This window comes from Physcomitrium patens, chromosome 7 (assembly GCF_059467195.1).
Source record: "Physcomitrium patens ecotype Gransden chromosome 7, ASM5946719v1, whole genome shotgun sequence".
In the NCBI taxonomy this organism is placed as follows: Eukaryota; Viridiplantae; Streptophyta; class Bryopsida; order Funariales; family Funariaceae; genus Physcomitrium; species Physcomitrium patens.
The window spans coordinates 10,995,909-11,012,781 of NC_143416.1; the positions used below are offsets into that span (position 1 = coordinate 10,995,909).

Consider the following 16,873-nt stretch of genomic DNA (forward strand, 5'->3'; position numbering starts at 1 on the left):
ACTGCAACTTGGACAATGTGGTATATATATATATATATATATATATATATGATTGGTATATATATATGATTAATGCATATGAATGAATAAAAACCACCAATTATTTTTTGTGGAAACTAATTACCTTGTAGTTTTGCAGTATTAGAGCTCTTTCGATTATAGATAACAAAATAAGTTAGAATATTGTTTTATAATGATATCAATTCATTCATAGACAAATAAAAATAAAAAGTGGCTCATGAATATTAAATAGTGATAATAAAAATCTAAAGCACTATTTTATTGAAATTTTTAACCATTATTAATTTGAATGTTACATGACCTTAACTTACTCGAGAAGAATATTGTAATTACTGAAGTATTTCTTTACTATTTCTTATGAAGTATTTTGATTTTTTAAAAAAAAGAAAAAACAAAACAAAACAAAAAAAATGTTCTAGAACTAGAAAAAAAAACTTGTGAATGAATTGAAAATGAATCTCTGGAATATTCTATTATAAAGCTACATTTTTCCGATTTTAAGTTAATATCTCAAAATAAATGTCATTCATTATTTTATAAAAAATATCAATGTTGATAAATGAATCATTCTTTTCATAATTATTGTACAATATTAATCTAATCTATGAATGATATTAAAAATAATTTCTTTAAATATTGAAATATAATTTCTTTTACAAGAGTTTTTGAATTAATTATTGAAGGTGTTTTAAAATATTTGTAATACATTATCATGAATCAAATCTTAAATAAATTCTTAAAATTGTGGCATTTGAAGGAATGCTTGGTTTTGTTAATGTGTTTTGAATTTGCAAATTATGTTGCAAAAATTCACCTCAAGTTGAGTCCACCTTAATTTCAAATACTAAGCGTGCTTGCAAATGTGACATTTACACAAACACTTGAAAGGTCCACCCAAAAACACAATTACACCTCTAATCCAACTTGGTCCTCCTCAAAGAGCAAATTAAATCATTTAACCCACCACATGCATTAGATTAGAAGTGATTAAAACCCAAAAGGAATATATTTGGTACTTTAACTTGAGAATATGACTGCTAACATAAACCACTGTTTTAATTTAGGCATAATTCTAATCTGGGTAATTGAGATTCTTCTATAAGGGCACTTGGCTTTGAGACAGCATTTTGCTTTTTTTTCTTCGTTTTTGATAAAGGTTAGCTATGGTGTTGTCACTTTGAAACCTACAAGGGTTCTGAAGACTTTTCCTTAACAAAACTCAATCATATTTTGAACTAAGTTTGCTATAACTAGAAATTTGATATTAATGAGATATCATTAAATTATTTCATTAATATTTATGACCCATCTATAATTAGGTTCACTCATTAGTATGTCAATTATAAACTAACATAATTTTTCAAGCAGTAATATAACTTCGTTTGAATATGCATAGTATTGTTTCACCACCACATGAATCTCCACTTCATTTAGTTAATATAAACATAAAACAGCCATCAGAATTTGACATCAAGTAATTTTTTTAATATTTTTTTCAAGTCACCAAGGATCTTTTATCAATTATCTTTTGTCCTGATGAAGGGCAAACATTGTTAATATTTAAAAATAAAATAGAATACTATTAAAATAGAGTTAGAATCTAGGCCTAAGCGAATCTATATTCTATCAAGTTTACACCCTCCTCAATACTAAGAATGTTGTATTTTGCTGACTTGGAATATATATATATATATATATATGTATTCAGAATTTTAAAAAATTAAATTAAATAAGGACGCGCACGCACGGCTGTGTGAACTGCACCCTGGGGCATTCTCTTTGCAGCCCAACAAAGTTGCTAATAAATAGATTGCTAGATTTAGGTGCTAAAGAAGTGTAGTAACCATGTGACTTGACTATTAATAACGTTTATCAGATTTGAAGATTCATGGCTCATTTAGAAACAGAGAGGCTTGCCACATTGGGAGGCATCACTCATGGTGCTAAATTGGATGAATAATTTAAACAATAATAATAAGAATAATAATAATAATAATAAGAAGCCCCTTCCATTGTCTGAGGGATTCCTCCATTTGTTCCCAATCTCGGAAGCAAAAATGAATAAATAAATTTGAAGATAAATTATTCCAATTGCTTCTGCCAAATATAAATTGCATGATTGTCCTTTCAACACAAGCTCTAATTTTCAATAATCAAACCCTGACTTGGTCATGGTGGTGGAATTGCATGAGAGATTTGAACTGTGCTCTTTCACAAAGTGAGCGAGAGTTGAATCTCTCCCTTTGTAGTTGACGTCTTCGGGAACGTGATCCCAACAGCGTTACTATACCTTGTGAGCATGGGCTTGGTCAAAAAAGGGGGTTCACAATTGATGGGGGGCATGTCCTTGGGCTTGTCAACTGTCAAATCATTTTGCAATGAATTGGAATTGGAAGTGTTTTCAAAGCAAGGGGGTGGATATGCATGTTGGGAACATGGGGAACATGGGGAACATGGGGAACATGTATAAAAGTTGAATTTTGAAAGGTGGGTATTGAGAGAAGCATTGTGCTTTGCTTTGGAATAGTAGACTTCTAGCCCATGGCTCAGTTATTGCTTTGAAAAAAGGGGTTGAAATGAAAATAGGATGGTATCTTGTAGCATAATTCAACGAAGTAATCGTAAACATTGAAGGGTGTTGAACATGGAGGATGGATCCAAGAGACATTGTGGAAAGCTTGAATTGTAATGAAATAAAAAAATAATAAAAAAAAAATGATATTAAATGTTGGAGGATGTTCAACATGGGGGGATGGATTGATGAAACTTATACTGTAGAAAAACATGAGATCTAGTCTTCTTTTTGATGGTACTACATGGGTGCCTCTTAAATTGCACCACAAGTTGGGGTTGCAAATTCCTTTTGCAGCTACTCTCAACCTTCTATGCATGGATGCAATTTAAAAAATAAATAGTTTGGTATTCTTTATAACAAAAAATACATTTACTCTATCTCACATCCATGACTTAGTCTCTTTGCAGAAACTTCCAAACTAAAGAAATAGAGTGTGGAACAAAGACTTTTCCACCACTTTCTTATTGTTAGAAGGACAAAAAAAAAAACAAAAACAAAACAAAACAAACAAACAAAACTATTCAAATGGAAACAAACAAACAAGAAAAAGTAATTATAACAACACCAAAAAGTAAGTGAAATGAAGAAAAAACCTTCCAAGATCCATTTAAACAACACCACTTAGTGGCTTTGAGTCAGATGTCCTTCCTTCTATCCTTCTAGATATTTGACCACATTTGTAAAATACACACACAAGTTCATTTCAATCCATTCACCTTGCACAATGCCCCTCTTGTGTAACATTAGCCTCAAGTATATACATACATATATGTATATACCTATATCTATACATAAATAAATAAAAGCAAAGACATACACATGCACACATACAATTGTTTGCCTCTTTTATTTATTTATTAAATCCCCCCCCCTGTTTCTAAATTTAACCATAAAATAATGCTCTTGGAGTGATTTGGTAGGCAAGAACAACATCCCAAACACACAGACAAAAAATAGTAAAATAAACAGAGTGAAAAGATTTTGTCGTACTAGAGAATACTGAAAAAGTAAGTAAAAAATAGTAAAAAGAAAAAGTAGAAAACCAACTGGGCATCGAAGACACACATGGAGACACACACAGAGACATAACATAAAGGCGGGAATGCATTTATGCACTGAGTGCCACGATGGCACCACAAACTGGCCCAGCTGGCACCCCAAATAGGCCGAGCTGGCCGGGTCCCCCTCTCTCTCTCTCTCTCTCTCTCTCTCTCTCTCCCGCGCCTTCCGCTCCTCGCAACTCGTGATCCAGTTTTGTTTGATAGCTGCACCCCCCGTCACCGCGCACTCCCCCACTCCCCCCGCTCACTCTCTCTTTTGCCCACTTGCTTTGCTTTGCTTTGTTGTGCCCGCATTGTTGGTTTGCTGGTTTGCTAGCTGGGACTCCCCCCGCGTCGGATTCTGCTTCCCCCAACCTCACCGGAACTGACTGACTGACTGTCCCCATTCATTCTATTATGTCAGATCCACCGATCTATTGATCCATTGATCGATTCCCTCTGGTCTAGAAGAAGAACAACAGCTTGTCAGCTCTACAAGGTTGCATATCTCGGATGTATGGATCGGTTGTTGCAGCAGTAGTAGTAGCAGCAAATGGGCTGGCTGGACTTCGCCGGAGTTTCTTCTTCCCCCTTGCGGAGCTAGCTAGATGGCAGCAGCTCTTTGCAGGTGTGAATGAATGAATCACAGGAGGACCCGGTGATGCTGCTGCTGGGTGGGTAGATTCTGAATGCGTGGGTTTGAAAGTAGGCGTTTCGCTAGTCGGCAGCTAGTAGTTGTGTGTTTACGGTGTACATTCTGTCAGCGGGGTCCTATGTTCACGTCCTCCCCTGGGAGGAGGAGGTGGTCAATGAGTTGGCGACCGGTGTTGCTTGAAGACAGTCGGAGGCGAAGTGCCCCCCACCCCCTTCCATCTGTATTCGTGATTGAATCTGGAGAAGGTTTTTGAGGTGGGTTTAGAAGTAGATTGTGAGGTCGGTCTGGTGAGATTGGTTACATCCGACTTGAATGCGTAGCTTGGAGTGTGGTACAGATCGAAGAGTGGTGATGAGACAAGGGACTTCATCTGGGACGATCCTCGACCAGTTTGTGATCAGTCCGTTCTAGTTTCATTTCCTTCGTTTCCTTCTTCTCCTTCGTCTTCTTCTTCTTCTTCTTCATCCTGGGTTTCTGTTGTGATTTTCATACCAGTTCCTGTGGAGTTGGAGGGACAATCAATGTGAAACAAACTACGACACGGGCTCCCTTCAATGTGTCTCTCCATGCTTGGTTTAATTGTTGTCGCTCCGCTGGGCGGAGACGAGGTTTTTAGTAGGATGATACCCCCGGTGATGCCGAATTCTGTTGCGAGCTCAAGGCAAACTCTGCCAAGTTCGTGTAGGTTTTTGAGTCTTTCGTTTCCCTCCAGCACAAACGTGTCCCCGAATTGCACTTGACCCGGGGTTGTGTCCCGTTCTGCTGTCGCTTCGCTTGATGGAATGCGGAGTGAGAAAGATCCTCACTTCCAACGTTGGATACAACCATTCGAACTCCTTTGTTGTTGCCGCGTTGTGACTTGAATCACGGGGGGTTTTTTTGCTTTTCTTTTCTTTTTCTCTTTTTTACTGAACTAGGTTTGTGCGTCATGGGTTTCCGTTCCGTTATTGTCGTTTAGAGAAGTTTTTCCACAGCCGCATGGCTCGGGTTTACGTTTGCGTAGGTGTGAGGGTTTGAAATGGCAGCTGGGACCATCTCATGAACGTGGGGTTGCGAATTTCGAGCGGTTTTTCACGACAAGAGCGCGAAGTCTAAGCTTAGATATCATGAAGAAGTATGCGAGGCTACGGCAGGATTGCTCGGAGTTTGACAACGTTTTATACAATGCGAGTCCTGAGAAATACTCTTTCGACGATGGTGTTGCGCATTCTCAATCGACGTTATCACAGGGATCCGCTTCGCCTGTGCGAGACTCTCCACCGGGAGGACTTGCGGTGCGGCCCGCACAGCCTGCGAGATTGACCACCGTTGACCCACCATTCCACAGCGACCTGAACGAAGCTTTGAAGAAACTTGCCTCGTCTCGAGAAAACGGGTCGCAGAGACTCGGCGAGCAATGGCAAGTCAGCACTGCCAATGGCGGAAACCGCTCGCGATCACAGAGTGGGAGGTGGCCCGGCGACTTGCAAGACGGCGGCTGGGATTCCCAAGTCCTCGCAGGTGACACGATTTTCTTCTCATTCACTCCTTCAGCACACCAAATTTGAACGACCTGTCGGGTTAAGCCCTTAAACTTCCTGATTATTCACGGTAAATTAATCCTTGCAGCATGAAGCAGAGTAAGGGTTAGATATTAATCATGTCACATCTTCTCCTGGATCGAACATTTAGTAAAGAAGTCGACTCAGGATTCTTACTCGTGATTAGAGCAAGAATTTTCGAGCTTTGACAGAGTTGAACACATCAACTTTCCTTTCTAAAGTAGCCCACGCGTTGCTCATTATCTGACAGACGTTAACAAAAGCCAGTCGTATTCTAGTTTTGCTAAAGTATTCCTTTGTTAAAACACCGTGTATATAGAACAGATTCCCACCCCACAATCCCTGAATGTGGTCCAGCATCTTACCCACCGGATGGATTGTGTAAGTGAGAGAGCAAGTTAGTGTTTACAACTTCGAGAGCTAAGTCTGCAATGTTTATTTTTGTGTTTATTTATTTTATTTTTTTGCGTGATTGAGCGATTTTCATGAACGGTGCGAAATTGCTCACGGTTTGAGATTTCGATTCTGCAGGAAGTGGGCGGTGGGGAACAGCAGAGACGGCATCCTTGAGTGGGCGCTGGGGCTCGGTGAGCACTAACGATCACTGGGACGGAACCCAACAAGGGATTAACTCCTTCCGCGACTCACTCTCCCTGTCTCGATCCGGAAGATTGGTGCAAGAGGGAGAACCGTGGACAGCTGCGACCACGCAGCAGCAGCCTGCGAACTCACAGCCCATCCAGAAAAAACCTTCGCTGCAAAGTGCTCCAAGTCAAGGTAGGACAAACGAAGTCACGGAGCATGAAGCGACAAGGGCTTGTGAAACAGCCTACCCTTACCCTGGAAATGGGTATGATCAACAACACCATACCCCTCCTCCAGTGCAGCGAAACATCTCCATGCGCGAGACGCAGGGGTGGCTGGCATCCGTGAAACGCCCTTTGCAAACACGAAAACAGAACGCGTGGGAGGATCCCAACGAGTTCAATTGGAGAGCTGCAGCGGCGACGACGAATTCCTCCTCAGGGAGACGACGACAAACGGCGACCGTGTCTCAGTCGATGCGATACGATCGGCTGAAGCCATCCGACCTCTTTGCCAACTCAGGTGCTGGCTCCAGATTCGACGACGAGGGATACCACCACAACAAATCCATCATGCAGAAAGCGGCGTCCATGCGAGAAGGGGGAGCCCACTCGGACGCCATCATGGCCATGGCCAGGGCGTACAGTGAGAAACATGGAGTGCAACAAGCAATTCTCGAGTGCGTGTCTTGTCGGCGCAGCCTCGGAGTGGTTGTGCAAGGCAATCCGGGTAACGACACCTCCTACTGCCAATCGTGCCGCCCGCACGCCATCGGCGGGTGGACCTACAACATGGCTAGCAAACCGGACAGCAGCAAGTCGAAGCGCAAAGGGATGATGAATTTTTGCCGCAAGATTCTGCGCATGGGGAAGAAACCCAACAAACTGAAGGGATAAAAAACACGTCGATGAGCTTATCCTTTAGAGCGTAGCACAGATCGTGTGAGCCAAAGCTGAGGGATATCGATATCATAGCTTCACAGCGACAGCTCTTCGCATAGTCATGTAGGTGGTACAATTACGTAGCTGATCGCATCTTTGTTATTCATCAATCTTTGAACTCATCTGCATCTCTTCGATGTGAGAACTTGCCTGAGGTTTCCCAATTTTTGCTAATGGAAATTACGTGACATTCGTCGACAGAGTTTTTGTTGGTAACGGTGGGTTTTCGGTCTGTTTACGTGCACTTCCCGCAGCCTTGGTAGGGTTGGAATGGTTGCTCACTTATATCCTGCAATTCAGTTTTACTTCGACTTTCTGGAACTGATTGCGTGATTTAAGTGGATCCTTTTCATCAGTTTGCATGGCGTCCAGAATTGTGCGCCAGTTTCAGGATCCGGATGAATGAATGTCGAGTTTTGTGTGGGCCTTTGATCCTTCGTCCATCGTGGCCAACCCAGTGGCTTCCGATACTCGTGTGCTACTTTTTCACACTATTGATGACAGCAAATCCACCACGAGTACCGCTAATTCACAACACGCTTATCTCAGCAGAATGTTGCCATGTTTGTGACCCTGGAACGGCCCGCCGAAACTGCGGTTCGTGAGTCTCGAGCGGGGAACCGCAGTGAGGTGGCTTGACAATTTGATGGCTACAAAATCATCCTGAGTGGAAATCGAAGGCTCAAAGGCACCGTGAGTTGGGGACGGTAGTTTGTGGATTCTCCGAGAAGGTGTTGTGACTTGCGTGCGATTTTGAGTTGCGTTGGGTCGATGGCGAGTTTGCAAGCGCCTGCTGTGTTGTCTGGAGTGGTGGCGTCGCCGCGGGTAACTCTGGGAAGCCGGAAGGGGAGCCTCTTCGTAGGTCAAGCAGGCGAAAATGGTGCGTGGCGCTCACGATTTTATTATGTAATTTAATTGCTTTCGTAGTAGGAAAAAATAAAATAAAAATAAAAAAATAAATAAGTCTCTGTTTGCAGAGCATATTCAGGTTTTGTGTGTTTGAAGGAGCAGGTCTTGCTTGAGAATTAAATCGCAGTATAGGTCGTTTGGATGTAGTTCAAGCTTCGCGTTGCTTAGGTATTCATAGTGGGTCATTCAAATATACTCAATTTTGGTCCAGAATTATCTGCGATTTATCAATTTGTACATTTCTGCGCAGTGTCTAACAGACAATTAGCCAAAGTGAAGGCGAAACTCTGAAAAGTCTGAGGGATTGTGCCCCTTTTGCGTAATGTATTCATGGAGTAGTCTACTGGGTTTTGAAAATTTGAGGTTGTAGGATTTGGCATCGCACGAGGTGGAGTTTTTTGCTAGTAAAATCAGCGAGATTGCTACATTACAGTGGCATCCGCATTTCTGATTGTACAATCATTCGATCCGTCTCCATCTACTGGCAGCAGTATTAAGATTATGTGATTATTTCTCTAATGTAATCATGTATTCATGGAGGGTCGTTTCCTAGCACATCGCAGTGAAATTTCCTCTAGCGTGTGGGCGTTTCTTGAGGAATCCAGGGTAAGGCCCTAAATGACTGACAAACCCTAACCAAACTCAGAGCAGAGAGCTGCATCTGTTTGATATTTCGATACTAGCAGAACCTTATTGTGATAGCAAAAACATTTGGTAAATTCACAAGAGAACACGCCATGTATTAATACTTTTTTCGCACCGTTCGTTGTGGTGGCAGGGGGTTACACTACTTCAAAGAAAGGGCCTCTGATAGCAGAGATCCCTTTGGAATACATCAGGCGGCCGTTGCTTCGAACACGTAACAATGATCCTGAGAAAGTGAAACAACTAATGGAGAGTATTGCAGAGATTGGGCTTCAGGAGCCGGTGAGTCACCCTTGAAACGAACTCCACAAGCGTATCAGGCTGAAGGAAGTGGAAACTCTCCACAACTACCTCTAGTTTGAAAGGATTCTTTTGAAGAATTAACCAGCAAGATTTCTAATCCTTTGCTGTTGTGGTGTGGTTTTGCGTTCCAGATTGATGTGTTGGAGGTGGAGGGCGAATATTATGGTACATGCTTTTACTGTTAGCAGTTAATTTATGCTGATTTACAAGCTCTCTAACGCTCAAAAGGGGGTCCATTAAAATTGGAGCTTGTTTGCTCTTGAAACTACAGAGGACATGGGCCAAGTTTTCATGTCATCCTTCGCATACATCGTTGTGGACACTGCGGTCTCCAACCCACTACAGCTTTGGATCTGTTTGATGAGTAACTCTTGTATTCACGAGAAGTGGAAACCTGTGTGGCAGGCTTTTCGGGTTGTCATAGGTATGAGGCGCATCAGAAGCTCGGTTTGCCAACGATCAAGTGCAAGATCCGCAGAGCAACTCGTGAAACTTTGAGGTGCAACACTTTCTTCAGATGCTAAGTTTCCACTGTGAAGTGGTTGCTTTTCAGAGCTCGATCTTTATTTTTATTTTTGTTGGTTTATCATTCTGGGTACCTCATCTTTTGCAATTTAGCTTCCATTTAGAGCTTTATAAACTGTAACTTGCAGTGGTTAGTGGCATGCTGATCCATTCTCGTTCATTGCAGGCACCACCTTCGTTGATTTTTCACCATTTCGGTGCTCCGACAACTCCTGGCACTGGTGCTCTCTTGTATCAACAACGTATTCATAAAAACCAGACGATTTCAAGTCTAGAAAAAGACCACTTGTTGTTAAGGAATGTCAGATGTGCTTAAATATGGATATTAAGTGTACAAAAACCTCAAATTGTATTGACTTTTTAATAAAAAGAGACCTAGTTTTAAACTGATCTATACCATGGTTTTTGTAGTTTTTGTTTATGGTCGTCACCAAAAATTAATGAATGAGGGATAGAGCGTGATTGTTTAACTCGAAATATGCATATAATCAAATGATTCACGTATGATAATGCTTCATATTACTCAAAAAATGTAATAAATTTTCCAGTTAAATAAATCATGTGTGATATCAAAAATATATTAATTTGCACATTATCATGAATACTTTTAATTTTTGCCCAAAAAAATCCTGCTTTTGATTCCTGAAATTGTGTGCTTATTATTTGCAATGTTGTGAACATTACTTTGAAACGATACCAATTTGATGAGTAAGAATTATAAAGCGTATAGTTATTTCTTGGAATTTCTACAAATTCATCAGTATTATTATTATTATTATTATTATTACTATCATTATCATTATCGAAAAAATTTGGCTATGCAAAATTTTACAAAGCATAGATTTTCCTAATGAGACTTTATTCAAATTCAAAGTCACTTTGTGTCCAAAAATTGTGCAACTTTGAATTTGATTTATTTGGATCAATATTAAGATTTATCATAGCCTTTGCATTCCATACAATTGATAAACATATTTAACAAGGAATACTGAATGTAGGATAATTAATTGGTTTGGTTGTATATTCTATCTTCTAAAAAGCGCATTTGTATTGCTGTAAGTGTGGGTCACTGATGTAAATTATTGTGTGATATATATACAATTTTTATTTATTTAAATGGAAATCAAGCACAAGAGAAAAAAAAAAAAAAAAAAAAAAACTAATGTTTCCTTTGTAATTTTTACTAAGGTTTAAGGATTTTGTAGAGTATATAAAAATGAAATAGTTCTTATTTAATGTTACTAAAAATTTCTTGTGTGAGGCAAAGTATACACATTTTATACATGGTGAGTTATATTAAACGAATATTTTGAACCGTTAAATAAATATATATGTGCCAAAAAAAATGATATTTAAAAAAACTATAAATACTACATGATTTTTATAAAAAAAGAAAAAAAGAAAAAAGTAATTGTTAAAAAGATCATTCATAAGTTTGTTTACTCAAATATATTTTTCCTTTTTACCGATTCAAAGTTTTTGAAAAAAAATTAGAATCAAAATAAAACTAAATTCAGTATGTATATTTTGATGACAATAATTTTTTAAAAAAAAGATCCAATTATATCCTCGCAATTACAACATAATAGATAAGCGACAACCTTCAAAAACACAATGTCTCAATTCAACAAACATAATCCCAGTTCAAAACACTCCCACAAAACTCTCACCACATTCTGCAATTTGTTTGATAAAAAGCCAAGTTGTGCAAAAACAGTGTCACAAGAGCAAACATCAAACTCCACTCACATCTCACAATCTGCCACTCCGAGCAAACGCTGTATATTTTCACAGCATCAGAGACGCACTCGCACCGCAAATCCGTGAACAGTATATGTTTTCACCCCAATTCTTCCACAATACACAAAACCCACACCAAGATTGCAGCTCGACGGAAGCAGATTCACGCCGTTTGTGCACCGACATATATTATGAAACATGTCAACTTCGGAGGAAGGGATCAAACACAACTAGTTGAAAACCAACAACAAAGCTAGATGTTTTAGCAGTTGTTTATGGTTTTAGTAATGTTTTCGTAATGAAAAGATATGTGCACAGGTTCAGAAGAGACCCCATCTCGGTGAAGCGCAAGCTGATCGATGTGTTGCGCAGGAAGAGCGATGCTCTGATGTCACAGATCGACAGCCAACAGTGATTCCCATCGATGTGAGATAAGCGTTGAAGCAGCGTCACTGGATTATGTGCATAGTGCGGCGCTTCTCAGGAACTGGCTTCGGTGCATCCTGACCGCATTTCCGGCTGCCATGTGGACTAGTGCCACCCATTTAAAGGAGAATTTTATGGAGAGTTCGAAATCCCCATTGTACAGGCTCTCGCTCATTCGGCATCCGGATAAGCCTTTATGAGGAATTTCGCGCTTGGCCACTCAAAAACCAGTGTTCCTAATTTGTCGCAAGTGTTCGAGAAAAGCCACAAGAAACACTTGGGCGGAGAGGAAATGCACGCTGAATAAGGGGTGAGGGAGCTGCGGGTTAGACAAGGTGAGGCGAATCGGGGTTGGAGTTTTAGTTCGGTGAAGCATTGCCGTTAGGAACTGCAGCTATGGCGGCGACTCAAGCAGTTCACCAGGTCTTGTGCTCCTCAGCTGCAGTTGCAACCACCAGCTCCGAGGTTCAGTCCTGCAAGGGTGGATTGACCGCCAATTCACTCTCTCTGCTACCTGGATCGTCGTTCCACGGATCTTGTGCAGGTCTCCGGGCACAGAATTCCAGAGCTGTGACCGATCCTCGACAGGCAGCTGGTGCCAGAGCTGCAATTTCCGTGGAGCCCACCTCTCTTCCGACGGCGAAGAAGGGGCAGTACGAGATTACCACTTTCACCACCTGGTTGTTGAAGCAGGAGCAAGCGGGTGTCATCGACGGAGAATTGACCATCGTGTTGTCGAGCATCTCCCTGGCGTGCAAGCAGATCGCGTCGTTGGTGCAGAGGGCTGGAATTTCCAACTTGACGGGGCTGCAAGGAGTGGCGAACATTCAAGGCGAGGATCAGAAGAAGCTGGACGTGATTTCGAATGAGGTACAGAAGCAGACTTCCTCTTGACTACCCCCCTTATCACAAACTCAGTCAATCTAATGTTCCTTGTGACGATTGTGTAAGAGCTCGGAACACTGCCGGAGATTCATTAAATGAGACGCAGGTGATGTTGAATTAGAGCAGGTCTTTTCAAGCTGCCTTCGTTCGAGTGGACGCACGGGCATCATTGCCTCCGAGGAAGAGGACACCCCTGTTGCAGTAGAGGAGAGCTACTCCGGCAACTACATTGTCGTCTTCGACCCTCTAGATGGCTCCTCCAACATCGACGCCGCTGTGTCCACTGGCTCCATCTTTGGCATCTACAAGCCCAATGAGGAGTGCTTAACCGACCTCGGAGAAAATCCCACGGTAAAAAGACTCATCTCACTTCCCCTACCCGGTCCACAAACAGAATTAACCATTGCACTGGAATCATCACCTCATTCTATCACTGAATCTAAACTGGACACTCTTGGTCCTTGTCGCAGATCGATGAGGTAGCCCAGAACTGCGTTGTGAACGTCTGCCAGCCCGGAAGCAACTTGTTATCCGCTGGGTATTGCATGTACTCCAGCTCCGTGATCCTGGTCCTCTCAGTCGGCCATGGAGTCTACGGCTTCACCCTAGACCCACTCTACGGGGAGTTCGTGCTCTCCCACGAAGAGATCAAAATTCCCAAGTCGGGCAAGATCTACTCGTTCAACGAGGGCAACTACGCTCTTTGGGACGACAAGCTGAAGAAGTACGTCGACAGCTTGAAGGACCCCGGTCCCAGCGGCAAGCCCTACTCCGCTCGTTACATCGGCAGTCTGGTGGGCGACTTCCACAGGACAATGCTGTATGGTGGCATCTATGGCTACCCCAGGGATTCCAAGAGCAAGAACGGGAAGTTGAGGTTGCTTTACGAGTGTGCTCCCATGAGCTACCTCGCTGAACAAGCAGGTGGGAAGGGCTCCGACGGTCACCAGAGGATTCTGGACATCCAACCTGAGCAGGTAAGAATCAAAACCACGGTAGAATCACACACTTCTCTGCGATAAGTTTGGAACCCACTCGCCACATTGTTTCCTTTATGACCTTTGTTTGTGTAATCTACTGTATCGCAGGTTCACCAACGTGTGCCATTGTACGTTGGAAGCACGGAGGAGGTGGAGAAGTTGGAGAAGTTCTTAGCTTAATCTGTTGAAATTGTTGCGGATTCCGAGGGCAGAGTAGAGGAGACTGACAGCGTCTTTCGCTTAGCCTCTAAAACGATTCGGGTTTCTAGCTTTAGATCATATCTAAGGTCGCTCTGCAGCTCCTGTGCCATTTGGGTGCACACGTGTTCATTTTGATATTTCTTGTAAACTAGTGCTCCGCTATGTTCTGTGCTTGTGGCGAGAATGGTCCACAAGACATGTGATCCAGGTTTGTAACAGATGTTCTCTAATCTCACTGGTTACGTTTCGTTGAGCTGCCCGAAATGGATGCATTACGAAAATGTAAGCAGATGTTCGTAGGATTTCCTTCACCCTGTTGTAGAAATACTCTATCATCGCGAAAATTACTTTGACCAGTCCTAAAGCCATGAGAAGAGTCTTGTCATTTAACATAGGAAGGTCTCGCGCATCCGCGAAGTTCCAGATGTTTCACACAACTCTGCTGTTGCTTTCTCTGAATTTTCACTGACTTAAGAAGATCTGGATCTAGTGCAGAAGTTTAATTCCAACCACATGACTGGGGAGAATTAGATTATTTAACAGCATATCACCGTTGTCCACAAAGCCAAACTAGAACTGTATTATCCAACTTCGGTAGGAATACTGGATGCTTCGAGCAGGTAAATCTGTGACACCCAAACTCAAAGTTCACATCGTGTTAGGATTCGAAATTAGAGACGCCGTTTATACTGTTATCATATGTACAACGATGGTAAGCGATGAAACAAAATGGCAATATCGTTAGACTGCCATGACCCACAAGTGATGCAGTTGTAACACGATTACACAAATTCCACCAGGACTTTGGCTGGATGGATTGTAAGAATGTCAGATGAGTCCAACTCGGGATGCAAACTGTGCAGAGATGTGAATCAATTGCTGGTTGTGGTGATCAACGACAATCCATTCTATCAGCTCTCCGTCTTTGGTGCCACACTGAAACCCCAAAGCCATCTTGCCTAACGCTCAGGAAAATCTTTAAGATAGGTAAGTGGAATTCTTGGATGGGAATATGGTATGTCCAGATTGATCCAACGTGATCCTTGACAAATTTCACAGGTGGTTGAAGTAAGAAATCCAACATATGCGCTTTCAGGATCATTTCTTAAAGATTTCTGGAAGAGTTCTATCCTCAATTACCAAAGCTTCTTCAATTCTGCTACAGGGTGAGTGAGTAGACTGTGGTCGTCTAAGTTTTGTACAAATTCTGATGAATTGCATTATGCCTCATAAATTGTTAGATAAATCTCAAGAAAACCTCTTTCCCCTGCAAACAGCCGAGCTTGGTAGAGGAATTTAACCACCTTTCATCTCTTTATCATCATCTCTGTTCGATGATCCGCGATTGTTCCTCACTTTTGATCAAGATGATCATTCACAATTTAAATTTGAGAGGTTACACGTAATTTCTTTTTGTATATAACTCCATCAAAACACTAAAAACGGCAATCATCACTCAAATATTTCCTTGTCCCCTGGGTGCCACACACATTCTCTTGGAAAAAACTTCTCAGTACAACCTCATAAAAATGAATACCATTGTGTTCCTAAACAGACCTTCGATGTATTACTGCCACAATGAAGAAATCACAATCAATCTAATTGGTTCAGAATCGGGAAAAATAAATAAATAATTGAAGGAAGAGTGGAAAATATACACACTGAGACAACTTCATTTCGAAATCGGAACATTATGTGAACAACTTCCACAGAAACGATACTGCCTGACAGTAGCACACAAATCTCGAAGTGACTTTATCTCAAGCAAAGTTAAACAGCGCAAGCATAACACCATTGGAAACTCGTGTGTACATTCCAGTTTTCTTCTTGTGTATTTTTTGAAACCCTTCGCAGCTCCTTCCAGAGGTTGTTCCTTATGAAATTCCTCTGCGGTCCAGAATTCTGCATTCTAGCCAAGGAATCAGAAAAGTTAAGCATCCACTTTTCAAAGCTCAAGGACTCATGAATTAATGAGGTCAAATAACAGAGTAGTAACGCAGTTTGCATGGTGACTCTAGGTGCCCCGAACAATGGCTGAAAGCATGATCTCTTACATTCGTAGCCTAAATAATTTGTCTTCGTTGTTCACAGCTCCACAATCCCAGCTCACTGCAGCTGCCTCCGTCTTTTTAATAGTTCACAGATGCTGCAGCTCTATTGCATTTCTCACCATTCGACTTCTTTAAACTAGGGCTTTCCCTGAAACACCTAATTTAGCTTATTTTATATTAGGGTCACAGCTAGGCTTTATTTTAGGTAAATTATGAATACCTAATTTAGCTTATTTTAGGGTCGCACTAGGTTTTGTTTTAGGTAAATTATGAATGGATGAAATTCATCTATAGAGTTGTCCAAAACATCCATTCTTGTCAAATTGTTTAAGGTGCAAGATACTTTCAAATGAGAAGTCTATGAGGCACTATTGATACTCTCTCACCTGTTTATAGAGAAATCAGATTCAACAATGCTTGTCCTAGGAAAAATAGAGGCCAATCCACCACAAAGAAATTGAAGTTGTGGAAACTAGCCATTGCAATGAAGCCATTCAACATGAAATTTTGTTCACAAATCAAGTCACTTGCAAATATCATCCTTGAAGGTCATTTCCTTGCAATAGGTACGCACCATGGCTTGGTGGTCATTCTCAATATTCTTGGTGATTTTCTATAAACTCACAACACAAACTACCCTCACAAATGAAGTTGCATAGTCATCACTATACCCATTGAAGTAACCCATGTGCAATACAATTTTTGTGACATGCATGAGATGTACTGCTATTTGGAACAAGGCTCCAAAAGAGACATAGCTATAATCACAAGATGGAATAGCCGCAAAGAATTGATCTCCATCTTGTATTCTTTGCAATTTAGATCTTGTTCTCCATCTAGCTCAACTTAG

The 16,873-nt window shown here is 41.3% G+C and overlaps 3 protein-coding genes across 3 annotated transcripts; all 3 read left to right on the top strand.

The window, feature by feature from the left end:
- Positions 1–3,937: 3,937 nt before the first annotated feature.
- LOC112284902 (uncharacterized) lies at positions 3,938–7,558 on the top strand. Its single transcript, XM_024525259.3, has 2 exons — positions 3,938–5,791; positions 6,364–7,558. The coding sequence occupies exons 1-2, from the start codon at positions 5,398–5,400 to the stop codon at positions 7,311–7,313; spliced, it is 1,344 nt and encodes a 447-aa protein (XP_024381027.1). The 5' UTR covers positions 3,938–5,397; the 3' UTR covers positions 7,314–7,558.
- Positions 7,559–7,895: 337 nt separating this feature from the next.
- LOC112284903 (sulfiredoxin, chloroplastic/mitochondrial) lies at positions 7,896–10,130 on the top strand. The gene is made up of 5 exons (XM_024525260.3): positions 7,896–8,238; positions 9,046–9,194; positions 9,347–9,380; positions 9,621–9,714; positions 9,907–10,130. The coding sequence occupies exons 1-5, from the start codon at positions 8,130–8,132 to the stop codon at positions 9,920–9,922; spliced, it is 402 nt and encodes a 133-aa protein (XP_024381028.1). The 5' UTR covers positions 7,896–8,129; the 3' UTR covers positions 9,923–10,130.
- A 2,073-nt stretch (positions 10,131–12,203) lies between these two features.
- Positions 12,204–14,219, top strand: LOC112285065 (fructose-1,6-bisphosphatase, chloroplastic). Its single transcript, XM_024525568.3, has 4 exons — positions 12,204–12,776; positions 12,918–13,142; positions 13,262–13,768; positions 13,880–14,219. The coding sequence occupies exons 1-4, from the start codon at positions 12,303–12,305 to the stop codon at positions 13,949–13,951; spliced, it is 1,278 nt and encodes a 425-aa protein (XP_024381336.1). The 5' UTR covers positions 12,204–12,302; the 3' UTR covers positions 13,952–14,219.
- The last annotated feature ends 2,654 nt before the right edge of the window (positions 14,220–16,873 follow it).